Source organism: Notamacropus eugenii, chromosome 1, assembly GCF_028372415.1.
Source record: "Notamacropus eugenii isolate mMacEug1 chromosome 1, mMacEug1.pri_v2, whole genome shotgun sequence".
In the NCBI taxonomy this organism is placed as follows: domain Eukaryota; kingdom Metazoa; phylum Chordata; class Mammalia; order Diprotodontia; family Macropodidae; genus Notamacropus; species Notamacropus eugenii.
In genome coordinates, this window is record NC_092872.1 from 376,065,188 (window position 1) to 376,090,876 (window position 25,689).

At 38.1% G+C, this 25,689-nt stretch overlaps 1 protein-coding gene across 2 annotated transcripts in view; it reads right to left on the reverse strand.

The window, feature by feature from the left end:
• PPP2R2B (protein phosphatase 2 regulatory subunit Bbeta) overlaps positions 1–25,689 on the reverse strand; it is a 464,394-nt gene that overhangs the window by 380,268 nt on the left and 58,437 nt on the right. The window contains exon 1 of one of the 2 annotated variants that reach the window (XM_072630669.1): positions 5,884–6,031. The exons of the other annotated variant lie outside the window; for it this stretch is intronic. Coding sequence (XP_072486770.1) covers positions 5,884–5,932 — 49 coding nt within the window. The 5' untranslated portion in view covers positions 5,933–6,031. Of the gene's footprint in view, positions 1–5,883; positions 6,032–25,689 lie in introns of those variants that run through there. 2 annotated transcript variants of the gene reach the window in all.

Genomic DNA, 25,689 nt, shown 5'->3' on the forward strand with positions numbered 1-25,689 from the left:
TGAAGATTCTATGGAGGAGATACGACTGGAGCTGACCTTGGGAGAAGAGAAGAAGTTCAACAGGGAGAAACATGGGGGGAGGCATCTGAGGCATGGACAGGGCATGAATACTGGAGAAGGCGAGTGGAAAAGCTATCCAAGTTGACTGGAACTTACAGGCTCTTAATGAGTTGTTAAGCGAAACAAGTCAACACTAACCTTTCAGAATGATAAGGAAGGTAACTATGGATTTCAACAACACTTGTCCATTGTTAGACATGGGCTACTGGTCTTGATAAATACTCCACCAATCTGATTCCATTTGGTAGTTGATAGTTCTAATTTTCCATAGAATTCATGTAGATGGCAAAATGTAATTCAAGAAACACTTATTGATCATCTACTATGGGTAGGGTAAGAAGCAGAGTGGACAAGAACTGACCATGGAATCAAGAAAACTGCTACAAATGGCAAACTAGTCATGCTGTGCTGATGGATGGAGTTTCCATAAGAGGAGTGATTAATGAAATTATAAGTCTAGACTTCCTAAGAGACACATATGAGTAAAGTTAGGGAGATAGTAAATAAGAATATAATAAATGCATTAAAGAGACATGGTTTGTACCAAATACTATCAGAGCTTTGAGATGAGATGTATTACTTCCAGAGAAGATAGCACTTGAATTGGACCTTGAAGGATGGCCATGACTTTCATGGTAACAGAGAAATGAAAATTATATTCCAGGATAGGAGAGATAGGAAAAGCCTGGGTAAATTCAGGGACCTGAAAATGGCCTAATTTGTCAGGATATAAAATACGGGAATAGAAGTGATGTACATAAAGTTGGCAATGAAGATTGGAGAAAGTCTATGGAAGGCCAGATTATTAGAACTAAAGTAAGGAAACTGGATTTTATTCATTAGGCAATGGAGAGTCATAAAATTTGAGGCTAGACACTCCTCAATTTGCATTAGAAAGATGTTCCTATGTATAGCCTATATCAGATTGCTTGCTGTCTTGGGGAGGGAGGGAGAAAAATTTGGAACTCAAAATTGTATTAAAAAGTTAACATTGAAAGCTATCTTTACACGTAATTGGAAAAATAAAATACTATTTTAAAAAATTCCTACATTAGGCAGAAACCTGTCAGAATAAAATATAGACTTTATCCTCCTGGTCTTCTTTGTAATTATATTAGATATTGATATATATGTGTGTATAAATTAAAATCTCCATACTCTCTCTTTCTCTTACATCCAAAGTTCTTTGGGACTACAAACTGAGTTTTTGGTAATGGATTGTATACATACAGATGAAAGGAAAGGCAGGGGTGGGACAGTGGGCCAGAGAGAGAAGGAAAGAACTCAAATACTCAGGTCAGGCGTCAGTGGCAGGTGGAATGTGTGTGGGAGCACTGTACTGTTAGAAAGACCAGAACTAAATAAACAGGCATTCAGCTGATAATGTATGTAGCACACACACCTCCCTGTTCGTAGTGTGGAAAAACTCAGCTGGTCAAGGCAGCCACAAAGATTCCAGGAAAACCTGTGATTGGGAGCTGAGGGATGAAACACACAATGCTCCAACTAATGTTTCAAATCACAAGCTACACAGGGGCACAAACCAAACCAGCCAGATGACTTCTACCGAGTCACACATAGGAAAAATAATAATAAAAAAAATACTGAGCTATATACTGGAAAATTTATTACCAAATGCCATGAACCTGCTTTTGAACAGAACTGCTGATCATGAATAAACCTGCCATATGGCTTCCATAAAGCTGATAAAGCATTTATACCCTCAATATAGCAAGACTCACCCATGGCAGACTGCTTGCTTAATAACCTAAATTAGGAAATCATTTGAGGTGCAGTGCCCCAAGTAATTTGTAGGACAGTTATCAGAGGCAGGGGTACAATTTGGAGAGTCAGGAGTACAACTGAAAAACTTGGCCTCAAGCTGGCCGCCAGACTGAAGGATCTATAGCACTCTGCTGTTGTGAAGTTAGGGAATTGTCTCCACAGGGATTAGATGAGGCATGAGAAAAATAGATTCAAGAAGGGTTCACATCATTCATGGGATAGTTATTCAAATAAGAAGCTGAGGGGGCACTGCAAATTTGGTATTGGAAGGCAACACATGTCCACTGAAAACTTCTGTCCAAGATATATTAGTCAATCAATCAATAAGCATTTATCAAATGTTAATACTACACACCAGGCACTGTGTTGGGCACTGAGGATAAAGGCAAAGAATGAATTAACCCTTGCCCTAAAGCAGCTTATGTTTTATCAGGAGAGATAATGCATATATAAATAAGTATACTTTAAAATCTATAAAATAAAAACAAGGTAATTTCTAGCAGAAAGGCATTAGCAGGTGAGGGTTGAGGGGAATCAGAAAAATTCCTCATGTAGATGGTGGAAGATTGGGTAGAACTTTCATGGAAACCATAGATTTGAAGGGGCAGAGATGAGGAGGGAGTGCTTTCCAGATATGAAGGGCAGTCAATACAACAGCTCAGTGATGGAAATGGCCCATGGGAGGAAGAGTAAGAAGGTTGATTCAGTTGACCCAGGTTGAGCATGAAAGGGAGTAATGTATGATAAGAGTGGAAAAGGAGGTTGGAACTAGGTTACTAAGGACATTAGATGCAAAAACAGAGATATGTGAATATGGGTGTACACATGCAGGATGTTCCAAAAGCCTTAGCTTAATGGTTTAAAACTGTACAGAGACTTGGGGGACAACCTGTATATATGATTGTATTAGAGAATGTGAACTTCTAGAAGGATATAAAATGGAGGAACAGAAAACAGATTTCTGTAGTTAAAATGTTCAAAGCCAGAAAATAGGTAGTACTGGAATGCTTTAGAATAGCATCACACAGGTTCTTGTAGAATGATACAACAATCTGAGAGACCGTTTTGTTTTGTTTTGTTTTGTTTTTTGTCAGAGAATTGTAAAATTGCAGAGGGAACTGAAAAATAAAAACAAGGTGATCTCAGAGGCTTTTGACAGATGAGGAAACTGAAGGTAACTGTCTTGTCCAAAGTCACACAAAGAGAAGTAGAAGAAGTCAAATCCTGATTTAAACCTAGGTCCTCTGACTTCAGGTCCAGGGAGGCTTCCACTGCAGCACCAATTTGGTCCGTCTTCATTTTACAGATGAAAGAGTGGTACTCAGAAAGGCAAAGTGACTTCCTGAGAACATCTGGCCATTGGATATTCATAACAGCTAAAATAACCTTTAGATAGCTTATAAACTATAGTTTTCAAAACACTTTGTATATGTGATCTCATTTGATCCTCACACAATCCCGTGAGGCAGATAATGAAGGAATCTTTATCTTACTTTTTGTTTTCAGTTGCGTCTGATTCTTTGTGACCCCATTTTGGGTTTTCTTGGCAAAGACGTTGTAGTGGTTTGCCATTTTCTTCTCCAACTCATTTTACAGATGAAGAAACTGAGGCAAAAAAAGTGAAGTAATTTGCTCAGGCTCCCACAACTAGTTAAATGTCTGAGGCCACATTTGAACTCAGGTTTTCCTTATTCCAGGCTCTGCCCTCCATCCTGCTTTTACAGATGTCAAATATAAGACATAAAGTTCAGTTATTTAATGTCATATGATCATAGGCTTAAAGCTGGAAGGGGCCTTATCAATTATCTAATCTAACCTCCTCATTTCACAGGTATGGAAACTGAGACCCAGAGAGGAGAAGTTATTTGCCTAAGATCAGCCTGCTGGTTACAGATATGGGATTTAAACTCAGGTCTTCTGACTCCAAAACCAGTCGACTTTGTTACGCTACATCAACTAATGTAATACTTTAACAAGAAAGGACAAGACTGGTCAGAATATCTAACCTGAGGGATGAGCAGTGTTAGGGCTTAGATGTTTGGGGAAGGAAATAGTGGTTGAAAGGAAAAAAAATCTTTCATTTTTTCTTCCTAAATAAATTAATAGATGTCCTGAAGTAGGGTCAACAATATGGAAAATGGTAAAGTGTTTTAGCTTGTGTCTGCAAAAATATTTCTAAGTTTAGAAAAACCTCTCTCTCTTTCTTCCCTCCACCTGCTTTCTCTCTTCTTTCCTCACTCTCTCCTCTTTTCTCTCCTCTCTCCCTTCTCTCTTTTTCTCTTCTCTTTCCCTCCCTCTTCTATCTCTCTTGTTTCCTGTTTTTCTGTCTCTTCTTTCTCCTTCTCCTTTCTATATCTGCCTCTTTGTCTCTCTACCTTCATCTGTCTCTCTGTCTCTGTCTCTCTGTCTGTCTCTCTCACACACACAGAGTCATTAGATGTAAAATTCCTGCACTATCTATGCTTCCAGCTTGTCTTTCTAGGAGCCTGTTAGCCTTGATTTGGTTGGATTAGTCTGAATATCACACAGACCATTGACTTTGTTTTTCAGTGTTTAACACAGTGTCTGGCACACAGCAAGTGCTTAATAAAATGCTTGTTGACTGAACAACTGATAGCTGGATCATGACTCTAATAAGCTGTGGGATGGAGTTTTATCGTTCTCCTGAAAGGCTCTGCAGACATTTAGTTCAGCCTTTCTTATACTGCAATTTACCCATCTGGTGACCCAGTTCGCCCAACACTTGCAGCAAATTCTAATAAAGACAACCATCATCCGTCAGCTGAGTGAACTTCCAGTGGAAAGCCCTAGCCAATTAAGTAGGCTTTGGAGGGGGTGAGCGCTCAGCAGAAAATGCCTGGGTAGAATTCCCCATTAGCTAAATTTGAATTTTGGAATGTTACAAGTATTTAGTGCACAATAGAATGTAGTGACAAATGGTGACACAGTTAATTTTCCAACCCTATATAGAGCTACCTTGGCTCTGCATCATACTTGGGGCCTATTATTCTTATCCCAAGTGTAATTCTTTGGCTCTTGTTAATATCACAGAATCACAGATTTTTAGAATAGGAAGGACCTTTAGGGTCCATCTACTCCAACCCAAAATCTTAGAGCTAGGTTTTAGGTTTCAATTTTCTCTCGTAATTCTGTGCTGCATTGGTCTCCCATCTCCACCTAAATTTGAATCTCCTTAACTGTATTCTTTTTTATTTCCAACACTTACTATCAGTTTTGGTCAAATGAGGTAAATCCAGTCAGTACTTGATGACTGAATGGATTCATATTTGAAAGTAGCTCTTTAACCCCTTGAATAATATATAGAGTGTGGAAGATTAGCAAAAAAGAGTTGGCAGTAGTAGGCTCAGTTCTTAGAAAATTCTGTAAATTCATCCAGTGTAATTGGTCACTTCACACCCCCAGGGACCATTTCCATTGACCACCTGCAGCAGGTTCTTTGGAGGGACAGATACTACAGAGTTCTCATTTCTAGTTCACCAGAACACAAAGGCGACCAGAATCAGAAAAGATAAAGCTTACTCCTTAAGGACTTTTAATTTTTATTGATTTTGGCTAAGTGGTTCACCGAGCACCAGAAACCCAGTTGTTATGCCCCTTTCAAAACCTTATCTATTAGTTACTACACACAACATTCTTCTATAAACTCATATTCCCATGAATAGAAAACTATCTGTTTGATTTTTTTGCTCATTCCAGCACCCTCCTTTTCTTATCATACCCTTAACTATATTCAACTGTTATCATGGAAGGCAAATTTTAACTATTTTCAGCTGTTATCATGGAAGACAAATTGCCTTCTGTTTCCAAAGAATATCTTTTAAGATTTTTATCAATTGTTCAGCTAATCTGACCTTCTGCTCTTTGAAAGGGAATAAACCCAACTCAATTAGCCAACTCTCCCACCTGAGTCTAAGGCACCTAATATTCTTTCTCTAATCAATCAAAATCTATGATAATCTCTGCCATCACCATGCATCCCCACCATGTTTCCCCTATCAGGTCGCAGAAATAACATACCTGTTTTCAGAGATGGAGAGGAGTAAATATACCCCAGGAGTTCCATCATACATAAAGAGAAACCAAGTTATCCTCGGTCCCCTTGGCTGGTTTGGCTTAACTCTAATTTAGGGACCACACAGAGCTCTAATATGAGTTTTAGCCAGACTCTTGGCTCCACACACATACACAAGAAACCTATCCATCAGCTGAGGCCAATTAGTTCAGTTTCCTCATGGGTATTGATGGGTGGAGGAAAAGTGTGTGTGTGTGCGTGCGTGCGTGCGTGCGTGCGTGCATGTGTGTGTGTGTAGGAGGAGGACAGGGGGAAGTGATAGGAAGGGTGTTGCCTGGTCACCAGTTGGCATGTTTCACAGAACCACTCAGGCATCTATACCCAGAGAAACTCATTGGCAGGAGTCAAGCCATTTTGTCCCCATTGTGTATACTGCTGATTTGGCAAAGCTACATACATATTAGAGGAAAAAAATGACATTGTGGAACTGAGAACTAGGGTTCAAGACAAGGAAGTCAGAAATCAAGCTCCTAGATATTGCTTCCTATAGTCTAACTAAAGGTAGACTGATGGAACAAGTACCTCAGCTTTCCAATTTCTAGAGCCTTAAATGCTTAGAGCTCTCGTATTTCTAGGAATTGCGTTTCTAGGTGAAAATTGAGGAGGGCAATAAACCTGAAAACAAAATATTTTATTAGAATAGCTTATCTTTACACCAATCAATAAAAAGGACAGATTGTTTAGCTATATAAAACAAATCTAGGAGTGGGAATATAATAAGTAAGCTTATTTTATAGCAAAATGAAGGTAAAAAACAGATCTTAATGAAGTTCAGGCTCTCGTCTCCTCACAGATAAGAACAGAGAAACAGTTGTTGATATATACATGCCAGATATATTTCATCCCAAAAAGGCCAGAGAAATGAAAGATGTTCACAAGACCTTGGAGAGGAAAGGTGAGGTAGGAAGTCCCTCCACCCTTCCACTCCTTCACCTCTGACTACCAGGAGGAAGTGATTGAGAACGTAAAAGAAGAACAAGACATAGGCAATACTATCTACTCAATGACATCTCATTTAGAAGACTCAGCTTGCGGTCCTTGGGATTTTTCCTGAAAAATCTCCATGATTTAATTCCTCCCCCCCACCCCTTCTGAGCTCTGCCCCCTGGCTTCCCTGTTTCCTTCAAGTCTCAGCTAAAATTCCACCTTCTGAAAGAACCCTTTCACAATCCCCCTTAATGGTAGTATCTTCCCTCTAAGATTTATTAAATGTGAATACAAAACACTGTTTACAGAAATGATGACAGATCTAAATAACTGGAGAATTATCAATTATTTGTGGGTAGGCTAAGCCAATATAATAAAAATTATATTACTACCTAAATTGATTTACTCATTTGGTGTCAGAGAATTGCTTTAAAGAACTAGGAAAAAATAATGAAATTCATATGGAGGCACAAAAGGTCAGGAATCTCCCAAGAAATAATGGGGGAAAATGTTGGAATGAACAAAGGAAACCTAGTAGTGGCAGATCAGAACAATTTGATAATGGCTAAAAAATAGAGAGATCCATCAATGGAACAGATGAGACATAACCTATAGCAGAAAACAAATCTAGTAACCTAGTGTTCAATAAGCACAAAGATCCCAGTTACTGAGGCTAAGGGCTCACTATTTGACAAAAACTGCTGGGAAAACTGAACAATTATATGGAAGAAATTAGGTTTAGACAAATAAACACGTCATGTTTTATACCAAGCTGAGCTCCAAAAAGGTATGTGACTCACCTATGAAAGATCATATCATTAATAAATGAGAGAAGTAAGGAAGAAATTATCAATTAGATATAAAGATAGAGAAAAAGTTCATCACTAAAGATCCAATGGAAAGGATTGCAGAAGATAACATGGACAATTTTGCTTATATAATATCTAAAAATTTTTGCTCAAAAAATTAATGTAGTTAAAATTAGAAGGGAAATTGCTAAGTGGGAAATAATCTTTGTAGAAAGTTTCTCTAAGGTCTCATTTCCAAGATACATAAGGATATGATTTAAATTTATAAGAATAAGGGCCATTTCCCAATTGATAAATGGTCTAGGTTATTAATAGACAGCTCTCTAGGGAAGAATCCCAAGCTTTCTATAGTCATATGAAAAGCTCCAAATTACTAATAACTGGAGAAATGCAAATTAAAGCCATTCTTATGTTCTATTTCACATCTATCAGATTGGCAAAGATGACAAAAAAAGAAAATGACAAAAGTTGGAAGGGATATTGATGCACAGTTGGTAGAATTGTGAATGAGTCCAACCATTTTGGAAAGCAATTTGGAATTATTCCCTCAAAGTTAATAAATAGCACATGCCTGTTGACCTAGGTATACCCCTACTAGGCCTACATTCTAAATAGATCAAAGAAAGAGGAAAAGGTTCTATCTATACAAAAATATCTATGCCAGCTCTTTTTTGGTGGTAAAACCCTCTGAAACCTAAGGGAATGTCTATCAATTGGGAAAGAAATTATGGTATATGAATGTGCTGTACAAATACAAATACAAATGTGCTGTAAAAAAATGAGGAAAAAGATGGGTTTGAAGATAGATGAAAAAACGTATTCTCTCCTCCCTCTCTCCCTTCTTTTCTTTCTTTCTTTCTTTCTTTGTTCCTTCCTTCCTTCCTTTCTTTCTTTCTTTCTTTCATGGGGAAGGTGAAGTTAGGAGGGAGAAAAGGCATGAATGCTTGGTAACTGAAAAAATAAAATAATTTTAAAATTATGAAAAATTTAAAAAAGGATTGTCTCTGTTTTCTCCTTAACATATCTTGTTTGTACATAGTTGTTTTCATGTTGCCTTCCACTTTAGACTGTGAGCTCCTTGAGGTCAGGAAATGTCTTCTGCTTTTATTTGTGTTTTCAGTGCTTAGCTCAGTACCTAGCATTTAAGAGAGTTTTAATAAATATTTGTAACTTAACTTGACTTTCACCTCAAATTCACAACTCAGAAACCCCTAGGCATTCTTGGGATTTTTATTAATAATTTTCAGATACTACATTCTCAGTTGACATTATCCAAGATATTTGGTGCTTTGTTTTTGTTTTAAATTCCTCAGGACCTAGAATTCTTCCTTTACTTATTAATCCAGTTTTTCATCTGGAGTAACATGATGGGAGAAGATGACTTTGGTTTAGAGATGGTGGGAATCAAGAGGCTAATTTGAAAGAATACATTCATGAAAGAAAAATAAAATTTTATTAAGTTCTTAATCTGTGCCAAGCACTGTGTTAAGTAATAGGGATAAAATACAAAAGTTAAGAAAGTCTCTATCCTCAATGGGCTTACATTCTACTGGGAGGAGGGGACATATATAGGGGAATACTTGAAAGGGGCGTTTTGATTTGGAAAGTTACAGGGATGTAACTTCCATAAGGTAGTAGATTAACATAGGTTTCTCCTGTAGTAATAACAAAATTGATTTGATTATAATACTAGAACTGGAAAGGAGTATAGGAAGGCAACACAGAGAAAGCAAGAGAAAGAGGATGGCCAGGGGAGTGAACTGCAGTATGACTGGAGTCAGCCTGACCTAATGACCACATGAGGCACTCACCAATCACTTCCAGGAGGTCGCAGAAAGAAAGTTCCATAGATGAAAGAATGAAGAAGTATAGTAGAGACGAGTATAAATATATGCATTTCCCCCCACAATTTTCCTCTCTCCTTTTTTATGCAGTCTTAACCTTCTCTGTTCTGCTGAGGGCACCGCTTCCCATCTAGTCATCCAGATTCATAACTTCAGATGTCCAGGCATCCTAAAAACTCATTTATTGAACTTGTACATTTCCCTCTCCCTCACCTTTCACATCCAATCATTTGCCAAGTGTTGTTAATTCTTCCTTTATAATTTATCTCATGTCCATTCTCTTTTTTCTATTTATATAGCCACTACCCTCATTCAGGTCCTCAGTACCTCTCACTTAGAATGTTACCATCCCACATTAATTGTTCCATCTCTCTCCAGTCTCTCTGCTGTTTAATCCATCCTTATTTGCCAAAATGCCATCTAAAAGCACAAGTGTGACCAAATCACTCCTTTCCTCAAGAAGTTCCAGTGAGTGAGTACTATACATCCTTATTAGTCCCTTGAATTTGTGGTAGGTCAATGAACTGATCAAAATTTTTAAGCCTTTTACAGTTGTTTACCTTTCTGATATTGTTGTTACTGTATTAGTTGTCCTCCTGCTTCCGCTCATCTCACTCTGCATCAGTTCATACAAATCTTCCTAGGTTTCTCTGAAACCATTTTTTTTTTGTCATTTCATATGGCACAATAGTATTGCATTATGTTAATAAGGGTTCTCCTGACTCCAGGTTCGATTCACTATCTATGACGGTTAATAAATATTTATTATGCACCTATTTTGTACCCAGCACCGTACTAAGTTCTAAGGTTACAAAAAGAGGCAAAAGAGTTTCTCACCTCAAGAAGCTCACATCTAATGAGAGAGACAAGTAAACAAATACATACAAACAAGCTATATATAGGAAATGATTAACAGAAGGAAGACACTAAAATCAAGAGGTGAGAAAAGACTTCCTGTAGAAGATGATATTTTAGTTGGGACTTAAAGGAAGCCAAGGAAGGAAGTAGGCAGAGATGAGGAAGGAGAGCATTCCAGGCATGGGGGACAGACCTAGAAAATTCCCAGGACTAAGAAATGGAGTATCTTGTTCATGGAATAGCAAGGAGGCCAGTGTCATGGGTTCAAAGAATATGTTAGCCGAGAGTGAGTTGTAAGAAGACTTGAAAGATAGGCGGGGTCTATGCTATGAAGGGCTTTGGAATGTAGACAGAGGATTATGTATTTGATCTTGAAGATGACTGGGAGCCACAGTAGTTTACTGATGTATGGGGAGGAGAGTGACATGATTAGTCACAAGGAAAATCATTTTGGCAACTAAATAGAAGGTGGATTAGAGTAAGTGACTTTAGAGACTTGAGGCAAGCTGACCCACCAGAAGGTTATTGAAATAGCCCAGGTGGGAGCTGATGAGGGCCTGCACCAGAGTTGTGGCAATGTCAGAGGAGATAAGGAGGCATATTCAAGAGATATTGCAAAGGGGAATTGGACCTGCCTTGGCAACAGATGGGATATGGAAGGTGAGAGATAGTGAGTAATTGAGGTAATATCTAAGCAGCAAGCTTGAGGGGCTTGGAGGATGGTGTTGCTCTGGACAGTAACAGGGGATAGGGAAAGGGACCGGATGGTTTAGCACAGAAGATATTGAGTTTGGGTTTGGACATGTTTTAAGATTCTATGGGTCATCTAATTAAGGCAACGAGATAGAAGATTTAAGATTAAAGTTGGAGAGACAAGGTTAAAGATCATCATAGAGGTTAGAGAAGAATAGGTAGATTTGAGAGACATCAGCAAAGAGATGTAATTAAAGCCATGTAAACTGATGACATCACTAAATGTAGTATAAAGAGAGAAGAGAAGAGGGTCAACGACAGAACCGTGAGGGATACCTGTGGTTAAAGGGTGCTTTCTGGATGAAAATTCAACAAAAGAGACTGAGAAAGAGTGGTCAAGGAGTGACAAAAATGGTAGGAGGAGAACCAGGTAAGAATGATACCCTGAAGACTAGAGAGAAGAGGATATCAAGAAGGAGAGGATGGTTAACAATGTCGAAGGTTATTTCTGGTAGCCAATATGGTGGAGTGAGCAGTAAATTGCTATAACTCTCCCATATTCACCTCCAAACAACCATAAAATAGCACCCCAAAACAAATGCTGGAACAAAAGAACCAGCAAAAAACTGGGGTGAAACAATCTTTGAGCCCAAGAAACTTGGAAGATAGTCAGGAAAAGTCTATCTCACTCAGGTAAAAGGGGGTACAGGCCAGGACAGGAAACATTCCAGCAAGCCAGCAGCAAGCCCCACCTCAGCAAATCAGCAGGAGATCCTGAGCACCAGTGTGGTGGAGCAGCAAACACCAACACCAGAACCCTCCATGTGCCTCAGCACAAACAGAGGAATGGACAAATGTCAGTTAAGAGAACCTTCATATGCTTCAGTTCAGTATGCTCTGGTGTAGCCCTGGGCAAACAGGTAGATGCCAACAAGGTTCCTAAGCAAACAGGCAACTGCCAGCACCAGGCCCTCACCACAGTACTTCAGTGTAGTCCTGGGGAAATAGGTAGCTGCCAGCAGCCAGACCAACATGTGCTTCAGTGTATCACCAGGGATATGCAGCAATACCTCACTGACCTCAGCTCATGTTAGACAACAACACTAGGACCCTGGCTCAGTACCAGGTAAGCTGTCAGATCCCTAAGGCCTTAGCAGTGCCAGCCAACCCCAACGCCCCCCTCAGTGCAGTAAGAGATACAAGGGTCCCTCATAGGTCTCAGGATAACATCAGTGGAGTACCAGGTAAACAGTCAGGGTCTGTAGCCCCTGGCACAAGAAGCCCAAGACAATGCTCCTTCTACTCCAGGAGTAGAGCTCAAATTTAAAAGAAAGGAAAAAGGCAAAAAAAGTTGAGCAAAAAACAACAAAGAGAAGTAGGAAGTGGTCTCAAGCCCAAAAAGAACTCACAGAAGAGCTAAAAAGAAGATTAACAATCACATAAGAGAGGTAGAAGAAAAAAATGGAAAAAGAAATGAGAGTGATGCAAGAGAAGTATGAAAAAAGAGTCAACACCTTGGAAAAAGAAACAACTGCTTAAAAAGTAGAACTGGCCAAATAAAAAACAAAATTAAAAAGCTAGTTGAGGAAAACAACTCCTTAAAAGTTGGAACTGGGCAAGTAGAAGCTAATGATTCCATGAGGCACTAAGAATCAACCAAACATATTCTAAAGAAAGAAAAAAATAGAGGAAAATATAAAATAATTCATGGGAAAAACAGATGACCTGGAAAAGAGATCCAGTGTTGGAATCACTGGACTACCTGAAAGCCATAATCAAAAGGAGAACCTGGATATCATCTTTCCAGAAATTATCAAGGAAAACTGTCCTGACATCCTGGAACAAGAGGGCAAAGGAGGAAAGAATCCAATGATCACCTCACAAAAGAAATCCCAAAGTAAAAACTCCAAGAAACTTTATAGCCAAAATTCAAAACCATCAGGTCAAAGAAAAAATACTGCAAGTGTCCAGAAAGAAACAACTCAAATACTGGGGAGCCACAATCAGGTAGCACAGGACTTAGTAGCTGCAACATTAAAGGATCAGAGTTCATAGAACATGATATTTGAGGAAGCAAAGGAACTGGGACTACAACTAAGAATCACCTACAAGTAGAAATTAAATATGACGCATTAAGTGAAAAATGGTCATTCAGTGAAATAGAAGAATTCCAAGCCTTCAGAAGGAGAAGACCAGAATTAAACCAAAAACTTGATCTCCAATATCAAGATCCAAGAGAAGTATAAATAGATGAAAGGGGAAAAGAAAACATAAGAGATTCAATAGGATTAAAAATATTTGCATCCCTCCATAAGAAGATGATGATATTTGCAATTTTTAAAAATTGTATCACTAATAATACAGTTAAAGAATTATAAAAATAATCAAGGATTAAGAAGAGAAGTACACTGGCTGTAGAAGGAAGGGAGAGGTAGACTGGGGTAAATTATTTCACATGAAGAGGTGCAAAAGACAGTGGAGGGGAAGATGGGAGGGTGGGCTATGTGTATCACTTGAACCTTATTCTCATCAATATTGGCTTACAGAGGGAATAATACACAAAATCAGTTGAATAGAGAAGTCTATCTTACCCGACAGGGAAGTAGGAGGGAAGGAAATTAAGTAAAAGGGTTGAGGGGGAATTGATAGAAGGGAGGGCAGATTGAGGAAGGAGGTAAACAGGAACAGTGTGAAAGACTGCAGAGAGGTCAAGAGGATGAGGATTGAGAAATGGCCACCATGTTGTTCCCCACATCTCAAATGCCCTTCCTCCTCATCTCAGCCTCCCAAAATGTCTAGAATCCTTCAAAGTTCACCTCAGTTGCTACCTCCTATAGGAAGTAGACAAGGTGCTCCCTCATTTACTAGTGACTTTTCCTTGAAAACTACTTTGTATGCATTTTGTATTTAATTTCCGATGTCCATGTTGTTTCCCTTAATAAAAGGTAAGCTCCCTGAGGGGAAGTATTTTTTGTCTTTTTCTTTGCCTTCCCAGTACTTAGTACAACATCTGGCATTTGTTGTTGTTCAGTCATTTTCAATTGTGTCCAAGTTCTTCGCAAAGATACTTGAAGTGGTTTGCCATTTCCTTCTCCAGCTCATTTTACAGATGAGGAAACTGAGGTAAACAGTGACTTGCCCAGTGTCACACAGCTAGTAAGTGTCTGAGGTCAGATTTGAACTCAGGAAGAAAAGTCTTTTTTGACACCAGGCTAGGTGCTCTATCCACTGTGCCACCTAGCTGCCCCTATCTGGCATTTAGTAGGTGCTTAATACATGCTCATTGAATTGAACCAAGTTGAATTGCATTGCCCTGAATTGAATTCCCCTCCCAGTCCCTAATATGTTGCAGAGAGACCGATTTCTTGCTTTGTAGTAGCTATTCTGAAATCATGGCTAGGAATGACCTTGACAGGTTTTGACCAGGAGGTGGCATCTGAATAGGCACAGTATCAGATGTTGTACCCAGCCACAAGCTCAGCAGTATATCCCGACACTACAAGCATAAAGTTTTCTCCCTCTCTCTTGCTTTCCTTCCTGAGTACTAATTCATGAAGGCTGCTGAACCATTTTCTTTATCTGCTTGTGCTTCTACTTCCATCTCCTTCCCCATACTGCACCCCCAGCCAAAAATAAGACTAAAAGATCAAATTTAAAAAAAACACACATTGAGATCTCAGCTGGCATCAACCATTTCTCTGCTCCCCTGAGGACACACCACCTTTTCAAGCCACAGATACCATCTCAAAGTTCCATCCCCTTTCATTTCACATCAAGATCTCTGAATGTCTATTCTCTCTCTTCTTGTCTATCACTTATTCCTATCTGTACTTCCATCAGGTCTATCCCTCAGCAAAATTTGTCAGCCCTCTTATTAATCCCCATTGACTTTAGCCTTCAGGGAGCTGCTTTCATCCCTCTTTGACAGAAGCCTTCATCTACGTAGGCCCCAAGTGAAATGCTCTCAATGTATCTCTGTTCCCTCATTGCTCCATATTTTTCTCCTTCCTGACTCTGGTGTGCATACCAAGGCAGGTCTCATCACCCCTATTCTGTATTTTTCCAGTTAAAACCACAAATCAAGTCTTTCTGATTCTCCCCCACCCTACAAATACTGGACCTGCTCCAAGGTGGCCAATGAGATATTTGTTTGAACAATCAGACAATGACAGTTTGTGCTTTATTTTAAATCCAAGATTCTCACATAAACAAATCCAAATATTTTCTCCTAAAGGTAAAGGTAGCAACTTGTCCAGATCCAGCTGGGTTATCAAACTGGCATTCCAAGAGTCTTAACTCAATGTAATTTTTAGAAGGGAATTTAATGGAATCATAATATTAAACCAAAAGGATCTTAGGAATCATTTATGCCAGCAGCGGGTACTTGCAGCCTTGAGGTCACATGTGGCCTTCTAGGTCCTTGGGCGCAACCTTTTGACTGAGTCCAAGTTTTATAGAACAAATTCTTTTATTAAGGGTATTTGTTCTGTGAAGTTTGAATTCAGTCAAAGGGCTGCACTTGAGAACCTAGAGAGTCACATATAGCCTTAAGGCCATAGGTTTCCCACTCCTGATTTCCCCTTCATTTTTAAGATTTTATGCAATTGAGCTAATTCTTTTTTAAGCCTCATGGGATATTTCAAAGAACCATAGGATCATAGATCCCATGCTGGAAGGAACCTTGGTTGAACCCAATCATTTCATAGATGAGGAAGTAGAGGTCTAGAGAAATTAAATGACTTTTCCAAGGTCACAAATACTAAACGTCAGAGGCAGGATTTGAATCCAGGTCCTCTGACTCTAAGGGCAGCTAGGTGGCTCAGTGGATAGAGTGCTGGTCCTAGAGCCAGAAAAATCTGAATTCAAATCCAGCCTCAGACACTTAAGAGCTGCGTGACCTTGGGCAAGTCACTTAACCCTGTTTGCGTCAGTTTTCTTATCTGTAAAATGAGCTAAAGAAGGAAATGGCCTTATCTTTGCCAAGAAAATCCCAAATGGAGTCACAAAGAGTCAGAAATGACTCAACAACAACAACAAACTCTATGCCATGTTGCCTTCTAGGCTTCTTGTACTGAGGTGGGGTGTGGGGGAAATGACAAGTCAGAAAAGTAGATTCTAGTCTCAGGTCTCCCACTAATCATGTGTGCAATTTTAGGTAAGTCACTTCCCTTCTCTGGCTCTCAGGGTTTTCTTCTGTTGAACTGGGTGGGTGGGCAGAGTGGGGGAGGTGTTGGGGTTTAGATCATCTCTTAGATCATCATCCAGCTTTCAAAATCTATAGTTCTACTGCTCTGAGAGATTACCTGGTGATTTAGGCAGAGCACCATGCTTAATCCTTTCCAAGACAGCAAGCTTTAAATCTTTGCTGATACTTACAAGCAATCATTTTTGTGCGAGTTTCATTGATACCTTTTGCTTGTGTATCACATATATTTCACAATATATACTTTCCTTTCCTCTCTCCAGTCAGCCTTTGTAATAAAGAATTTTTAAAAGAAAAAAACAAAGTAACAATGCATTAATCAAGTGCAAAAGTATCATCATTGTTTCACACCCATAATCTCCACTTTTTCAAAGAAGGAACAGGGTACATTTTCATATTCCTTCTTTGGGGCCAGCGTGGGTCATTATAATTTCACAGCATTCAGTTTCAATTATTTATTGTTGTCATTTCCATTTATACTGGTATATTCACTTGTGAATATTCACTTTCCTGGTTCTGCTTACTTCATTCCATATGAGTTCATATAAGCTATCCCATGCTTTTCTGTATTCATCATATTCATAATTTCTTACATTGTAGAAATATTCCCTTATTTGTATGTGGAACAATTTGTTTAACATTCGCTAACCAATGAATATCTGCTTTTTTTCTTTTTATGTTACCTCCCTTGCCCTCCAAAAGCTGCTACAAATATTTTGGTGTCTATGATCAATTCCTGTTTTTTTCCCTTGAACTCTTTGGATGATGTGTATGTATACGTACACACATACACACATATGTACGTACATAATACACACATGTGTATACAGATACATATATACACTCATGTGTGTATATGTATATTCACATATATGCATACATGTATACATTTTTACAGCGTGTATGTGTGTGTGTATGTATGTATGCACATATACCTAGCAGCGGGATCTTTGGGTCAAAAAGTATGCGTTAATCACTTTTTTTGTACAATTCCAAATAGCTTTCTGGAATGATTAGACCAATTCACAACTTCACCAACCATGGATAAGTGTATTTATCTTTCTACTGTTCTTCCATATTTATCTATTACCATTGTTTCTTCCATCTTTGTCAATTTGCCAGGTGTGAAGTGAGAACTAAGAATCATTTTGATTTGCATTTCTCTTATTGTTAGCAATCTTTCAAAGGATTTCTAGTTCTTTTTTATTGTTATTGAGAACTGCTAACATTTGGTCTCAAATATCTCTTAGTTTCCCCTATCAGAAATAGTTTATGTGATGACATTTTCCAGTCTTCTGTTTCTCTTCTACTCCTTTTACTTTTACTCATGCAAGAGCTTCCCAAGTACATGTAATTCGAATTATTAATTATCTCTGTTCTTTGTGTGGTTAAGGATGCTCCACCTGGCAATAGATGTGAAAAGTATCTGGCTGCTTATCTTCTAGTTTTTTAATGGTGTGATCTTTAATATTCAGGTCATATGTCCATTTTAAGTTTATTAGAATACACAGTATAAATTATTAGTATTAATCTAATTTTTGCCACTTTATTCTCCATTTCTCACAGTAATTCATACTGAATAGGGAGTTCTTCAAGAAATTTATGTGTGGGTTCTTTCAAAGACTGGGTTGAGTTCAATTATTATTGATTTATCCTTATCTTTTATCACTCATCTGTTTTGTATCTTTAATAACCACTTTAATTTACTAAATTTAATCACCAATTTGATTTATCAACTAATTTAATCACAAATTTAAAATTTTCAATTGCCAAGTAAATTTTATGATCACTCCTTTATAGTAAAATGTAAAGTTTGGGAATATTATTTCTCCCTCATGTCTACTTTCTTTTTTCATTATTTGTATTGAGATTTTAGAACTTTTGCTCCTCCAAGTTAATTTTGTTCTTACCTTTGCTTAGCATGGTAATTTCATTTGTATGGCACTAAATACATAAAATAATACAAGTAGCATCATTAATTTTATTATATTGGGATGGCTCTGTCATAAATACTGAATATCCACCCGCTATTTAAATGGCTCTTTATTTCTTAAAAAAAAAAATCTTTTGCAATTATGGTGATACAGATCTTGAGTGTGCCTTTTTAGATTGATTCCTAGGTATTTTATGTATTTTGTAGTTAATTTGCATGGGCATCTCTTTCTATTATTTCCTCCTGGATTTTGTTATTACTATATAGAACTGATGTTGAATTTTGTGGGTTTATTTTATGTCCCACTAAATTACTGAAGATGTTTATTGTCTCAACTAGTTCCTCTAATTCTCTAAAATCTAAGTAAACCATCATATATTCACCAAAGAAGGGTAGTTTTCTCTCCTTTTGTCTATATTAATGCTTTTGATTTCTTTTTCTTGTCTTACTGCTTTTTCTAACATTTCTAGAACTCTATCAAGTAATAAGGGAACATCTTTGCTTAATTCCTGTATTTGTGAGAAAGCTTCTAATGTCTCCTCACGGTGTATAATGCTAGCTTTGAGTTATAGAAATAACCTTAATATATTTTTAAAAGTCTTTCTCTATGTTTTATTTCTGCTGCTGTGATTAATATAAATGAGTTTTGTTCTTTGTCAAAGGTTTTTTTCTTGCATCTATTGCTATTATTATCCAGTCTGGGAAGTTTTTGTTGTTAATGCGATTAATTATATTAATTGGTTTTCTAATGTTTGATCTCCGATATGAGTCCAAATTGATCATAGTTGATCATTTGGGGGATATACTGATACACTCTTTTAAATACTATTCAACATTTCTGAACTGATATCAAATTATGATATTGATTTGTAGCTTTCCTTTAATGAAGATGGTAACTTTTGATTATATCACTTAGGAGCTTACAAGTTCAGTTTTGAGAATAATAAAACGCACAAATGAGAATTCAATGATAACAAAAAAAATGTGGCCGTGTAGGAGTCTAACAATCTCAAAATATCAATAATGGATAGATTAGCTTAAGACTTTCTATTAGGCAGGATGACACTTCTCAAAGAAGTTACCTTTTCCAAAGTCTTTGACCCCCCACTTATCTGGTATCTATTTTCCCCCTTTCTCTCCCTCCCCTAACAAGAATGGGAGAGTGCTGGTTGTTTTTACCAAAAGTTTGTATTTCATATCTATAAATGTGATAGTAAATTATTTCCCAAGTGCATATCCAACATCATTGTTTAAACTAGAAGTGGGAAACCTGCAGCCTTGAGGCCACATGTGGTCCTCTAGATCTTCAAGTATGACCCTTTGACCATGTGACCCTTTGTGAAGTTTGGATTCTGTCAAAGGGATGCACTTGAGGAGTTAGGGGACCACACATGGCCTCAAGACAGCAAGTTCCCTAGCCCTGGTATATGCCATCTCTTTCTCTCGTCAATGACCATTTTGGTGATGTAATCTGCTTCGTATTATTACTCTGTTTCCTTGCTCAATATGACTTTGATTCTAGCATCCAGCTTTCTCTTCCCCGAGGGAGTACTGAGGATTAGTGGGGTGTGAGGCTACGGGAAGTCTCAATTTAAAGACTGACATAGTATCGGAAGGACTGAAAACATGGAACCTATCTGCTTGATAGTTAGGATGAAGATGCCAAAAGAGCATGGATTTGTCTTCAAACGTGAGAAGAAAGAGTTAGGAAATCATGTTCCAGTCTTCCACCAGACATTTACATTCATGTTCACATACAAACACACGCACTAATCCCTTCACATTCCAAGAACTTTGCTTCTGTGTTTTTATAGTACATCAAAGGAAAAGTGACTCCTTTCAGAATTAGAGGTGGGAAATGTCCAAGGATACCTAGCCCCTGTTATTTTGGTTATTTCTAGAGTACTTTTTTCAGGTCCACTTACCACATTACCTTTCCTACACATTCTATCACTGATTTCTTCTCTTCTCATACCTTTTATTTCTCTTTTGGTACTTCTTTTCTGCAAAACCCAAAGAGAAGGAGAACAGAAGTAGGAGAAGGGGAATAGAAGCCATGGCCAAGGTTCTGAGAGTAAAACAATCCATTTTCTTTGTCTATACCTCAAATAGTTCGAAAGAAAGTCCCTTTTTTAATTCCCTTGAATTAAACAAGTATTTATTAAATTTCTGCTACAGACCAGACGATGCGCTAAGTGCTAGAGAAACAAAGACAAGTGACGAAGACAAGCGCAGTAGAAGAATAGCTGGATCTGAAGTGGGGGAGCTTGGTTCTCCCCATGCCAAACTTTGGTCTGTCATTCATTCCCTAGGTGATCTTGGGCAACTCACTGACATCTACTCTGTAGGTGTCCAAGGGTTTCACGGATATTTATTATCTATTTGAAAGAATGGTAGAGAGGCTAAAGAAACTTCAAGATGAAGTATTAGTAGTCATTGTCCACTGGCATCAATGAATGATAGAATCACAGAAAAATCAGAGCTAGAAAGAATGTTAGGGATCATTTAGTCCAAAGGTGCCCATTTTACAGATGATGTAAACAAGACCCACAGGATGAAACAAACTGATAAGGACACAAAGTTAGTTAATTAACAAAGCAGGAAATGAGTCCCAGGTTTCATTTACACCATCATAATTTCTTCACTGAAATTAAGGGGAAAATAAGATTGAATTAATAAAATGTTGGCATCTAGGTGGCACAGTAGATAAAGCACAGGGCTTGGAATCAGGAAGACTTATTTTTGTGAGTTCAAATCTGGCCTCAAAAACTTACGAGCTGTTTGACCCCAGATAAGTCACTTAACCCTGTTTCCCTCAGTCTCGTCATCTGTAAAATGAACTGGAGAAGGAAATGGCAAACTAGTCTAATATCTTTGCTGAAAAAAAAAACAAAACAAAATAGAATCACAAAGAGTTGAACACAACTGAGATAACCGAAAAAAATAAAATTTGGATCCAGGAAACTTCTCAGAATATGTTGATTGCATTAAGTAGGTGAAAGACTGTAATCTACCAGATAGTGATTAGTGCTTGGTTTTCTACAATGGGTCCCTGAAATTATATGTAAGGAATCAGTCTTAGGATTAAGGAATAGAAGGGAGCTTAGAAGTCACCTGGGCCAAATGTTTCATTTTGTAGATGAATTAACTAAGGACTCATCTTCCTCCAAATCTGGCCTCCAACACTTACTAACTGTGTGACTATGGGCAAGTCACCTAACCCTGTTTGCCTCAGTGTCCTCGTCTATAAAATGAGCTAGAGAAGGAAATAGCAAAACACCACAGTATCTTTGCTAAGAAAACCCCAGATGGGATCACAAAGAGTCAGACACAACTGAAATGAGTCAACAACAACAACTGAGGGCCAGAGAGGGAAAGGAAATTGCCCAAGGTCGCATAGGTACCAAGCATCAGAAGCTGGGACATGGATATGAAGACTTCAGCTTAGTTTGAATCCTTAGTTCTTGTTCAATCTTGGGCAAATCATCCTGTCATTTTGGACCTTCTAATTCTCTTCATCTGTAAAAGTGAGGGAATGATGTCTAAGGAGTCTTCTAGCTCCAAATGAATTATTCTATTGAACACAGTACCATTGACTCCAATTGACTTCCTTGACTCCAACTCCAGTGGACTTTGAAGTATTAACACAATGTATTCTGTGACAATATGCTTAATGATAATATAGCTTTTCAAGCTGAGATCCTCCAGTTAAAGATTTTCACACCATGAGTCACCTGGGACAGAACTCTCACTTTCAGCTATGATGTCCAGAGGAACTAGATTCAAATCTTGATTCTGCTTCTTCCTTTGTAACTGAAGGATAAACCACATGACCCCTTGGGCCTCACTTTCTCTAGTTGAACCAGATAATTACTAAAGTCCTGCCTAAGTCTAAAATAAAATTAACCAATCAAGTAAGGTAGCAAGATCACAAAGCAAAATTTCATGTTGTTTCATGCTTCAGTAAAGTGGAAAAAACATTGGCTCATGACAGAGGATATGGATTCAGATCCTGCCTCTGAAGCTTATAGCCTGTCTGATCTTGGGCAAGCTACCTATACCTCCCTGGGCCCATTTTCACATCTATAAGATGAGGGGGTTGGACTAGATGACTTCTGAGGTTTTCTTTTTAAATTTTTGATCTATAACTCAATGAACTGTCTGCTTATTTATATATTTGCATTTCTGCAGAAATGAATGTTTATAAGCCCATTTAATAATGATAATGATAATAATAACTAGCATTTACATAGCTCTAAGGTTTGTAAAGTGCTTTCCAAATATCACATTTTATCCTCATACCAACACTAGAAAGTGGGTGCTATTATTATGCCCATTTTATAGATGAGGGAACTGAGGCAAATACAAGTTGAGTGACTTGCCCAGGCTTATATCACTAGAAAGCATTTGAAGCTGTATTTGAACTTAAGTCTTCCTGATTCCATGACTAGTACCTGATCCACGGTCCACCCAGATGCCCCTTACTTAAAATATGGGTGAATTGGGCATTTAAGTGTTAATTTATGATCATCTGAGGATATGAACAAAATGCTTTGTGAGATATTGTAACCATATGCCCTTCTATACTACACAGCATCAGTGTTCTTTTTGATCAAAAGTATCTCAAAGGTCAATGGAAATATTTGATCCAGAACAATGATTCAAATAAATTGCTGTGTGGCCTTATTCAAGAAACTTAACGTCTCAGTGGCTCATTTTCCTTTTCTGAACAAGGAAGATAATAATGATTCCCACCAATAATTTCATAAAGGTCTGTTTTAAAGGGAAACAACATGGCACAATGAAAAGAATGCCAGATAAGATTTGAAATTGAAAGGATTCCCATCAATTGGGGAATGGCTGAACAAGTTATGGCAAATGATTGTAATAGAATACTTTTGTGCTTTATGAAATGATAAGCAGGATGATTTCAGAAAAACCCGGAGAGACTCATATGAACTGATACAGCATGAAATAAACAGAACTATGAGAGTGTTGCATGTTATACATCGTAGTAGCAATATTGTGTGATGAACAACTGTGAATAAGTTAACTACTCTTAGCAATACGATGATCCAAAAACAATCCCAAAGGACTCATGATGAAAAATGCTATCTGCCTCCAGACAAAGAATTGATGGAATCTGAATGTAGACCAAAGCACACTATTTTTTCTTTTCCTTCCTTCCTTCTTTCCCTCCTTCCTTCCTTCTTTCTTTTCTTTCTTTTTCTTCCATCCTTCCTTCCTTCCTTCTTTCCTCCCTTCCTTTCTTTCTTTCTCTAGTTTTCTTCCACAAAATGACTAATGTGGAAACATTTTACATGATTGCATATGTATAACCTATATCGTATTGCTTACCATCTTGAGTCAGGAAGGAGGGAGGGAGATATAGAACTTGGAACTCAAAAGTTTAACAAAAAAAGCAACAAATGATAAAAAATATTTTTATATTTAATTGGGGGAAAATATTATTTAAAAAACAAAATGAAGAGAAAGCCAGATTTAGAATTAGAGCCCCTGAGTTCAAATCTAGGCTCTGCCACTGACTACCTGTGTGATTTGAAGGAAGTCAGTTAACCTTTCTCACCCCAAGTTGCCCACATATAAAATGAAGGGATTGGATTAGATGACCTATGACATTCCTTCCAGGCCTAAATCTATGACTCTATATTTTCAGGTCCCATCAACTCCCAAAGATTTAATTATCCTCTCAATTCTGATGATGCTCAAATCTGTATATGTTGCCCTAACTTCTCTACTGACCTCCAGTCTCATCTCCAACTGTCTCTCAGTCATCTCAAACTGGATATCCAGTATGTATCTTAAACTCAACATGTCCTAACCTGAACTCATTATTTTTCCCCCTAAACCTTCCCCAGTTCCAAGTTTCCTTATTACTATCAAGTGCACCATCATCCTCCCAGTCCTTCTGCATTGCAACCTAGGTGTCATCATTGACTGCTCACTATTTCTCACCCTGCAAAGTCAAGCTGTTGCCAGGGCTTGTTGATTTCACCTTTGCCTCTTCTCTTGAATATGCCCTCTTGTCTCCTTTCACACTCACACTCTGGTGCAGACCCTCATCACCTCATGCCTGAACTGTTGCAGTAGATGCTGGTAGGTCTGCCTACCTCAACTTTCTCCTCACCCCAATCCATCCTTCATTCAGCCACTAAAGTGATTTTCTGAAAGCTGTCACTCTCTCCCCTACTCAGTAAACTCCAGTGGTGACCAAATATTTTTAGGATCAGATACAAAATCTTCTATTTGGAGTTCAAAATTCAGCATAACAAACATAACAAACACTAACCTTCCTTTTCTGTCTTCTTATACCTTATTCTTCAATACATACCCTTTGATTCACTGATACCAGCACCCTTGCTATTCTGCACACAAGCCTCTCTATCTCTCTGCTCCAGGAGGTTTCTCTGGCTGTCTCCCATTTCTAGAATACTGTCCCTCCTCATCTCAGCCTCCTACAGTCTTTGGCTTCATTCGAGTTACAAGTAAAATCCTACTTTCTATGCTTTCTTGTTCTCTCTTAATCCTAGTGCCTCCCTCTGTTAATTATTTCTTATTGTACATATGTGTGTATGTGCATATTTACACACACACGTGGGCAGCTAGATGGTGCAGTGGATTGAGCACTGGACCTGGAGTCAGAAACACCCAAGGTCAAAGCTGACCTTAGACGCTTACAAGTTGTGTGACCCTGAGCAAGTCATTTATCCCCATCTGCCTGAATTGAATGAATTGAAGAAGGAAATCATAAGCCACTCCAGTATCTCTGCCAAGAAAACCCCAAATGGGGTCACAAAGAGTTGGACACAACTGAAAAATGACTGAACAACATATGTACACACACACACACACACACACACACACACACATCTTGTTTGTACGTATTTGTTTGTTGAATCTTCCATTAGATTGTGAGCTCCTTGAGGGCAATGCCTGCCTTTTGCTTCTTTTTATATCCTCGGTGCTTAGCACAGTGACTGGCACATAGTAGGTACTTAATAAATGCTTATTGACTGTCTGAGATAATTTATTCTATGAAAGCAATGGCTTATTTGGTTATTGTAATGATATGATATGGTGCCCTTAAAGGGAAAGAAGTGATCTTCCCTAGAAGATTATATTTCCCTGATCTTGGTTCCCCCAGGTTCTTAATATTTCAAAGTACTTTGATTTCAGCCATAAAGTGCAGCAATGGAAAATACACTGATGAAGTCTATGTAGAATTCCAAAACTGAGAGGCCTCCCAGTTAACTGAGAGCTCCCTTGTAATAAACCCAAGTAAACTATTGCTCATTAAGCTGATCCTAATAATAATACAGTGAAGTGCACTCATACATGGGAATGTTCTCACTGAACATTATTGAACACTACCACCTTGTGGATGGCATAGTAATTCACAGGCAAGACAGATGAATGCCACTAGTGATTAGCCAAACAAAAATGTGGCGTCCACTTCACCCTCA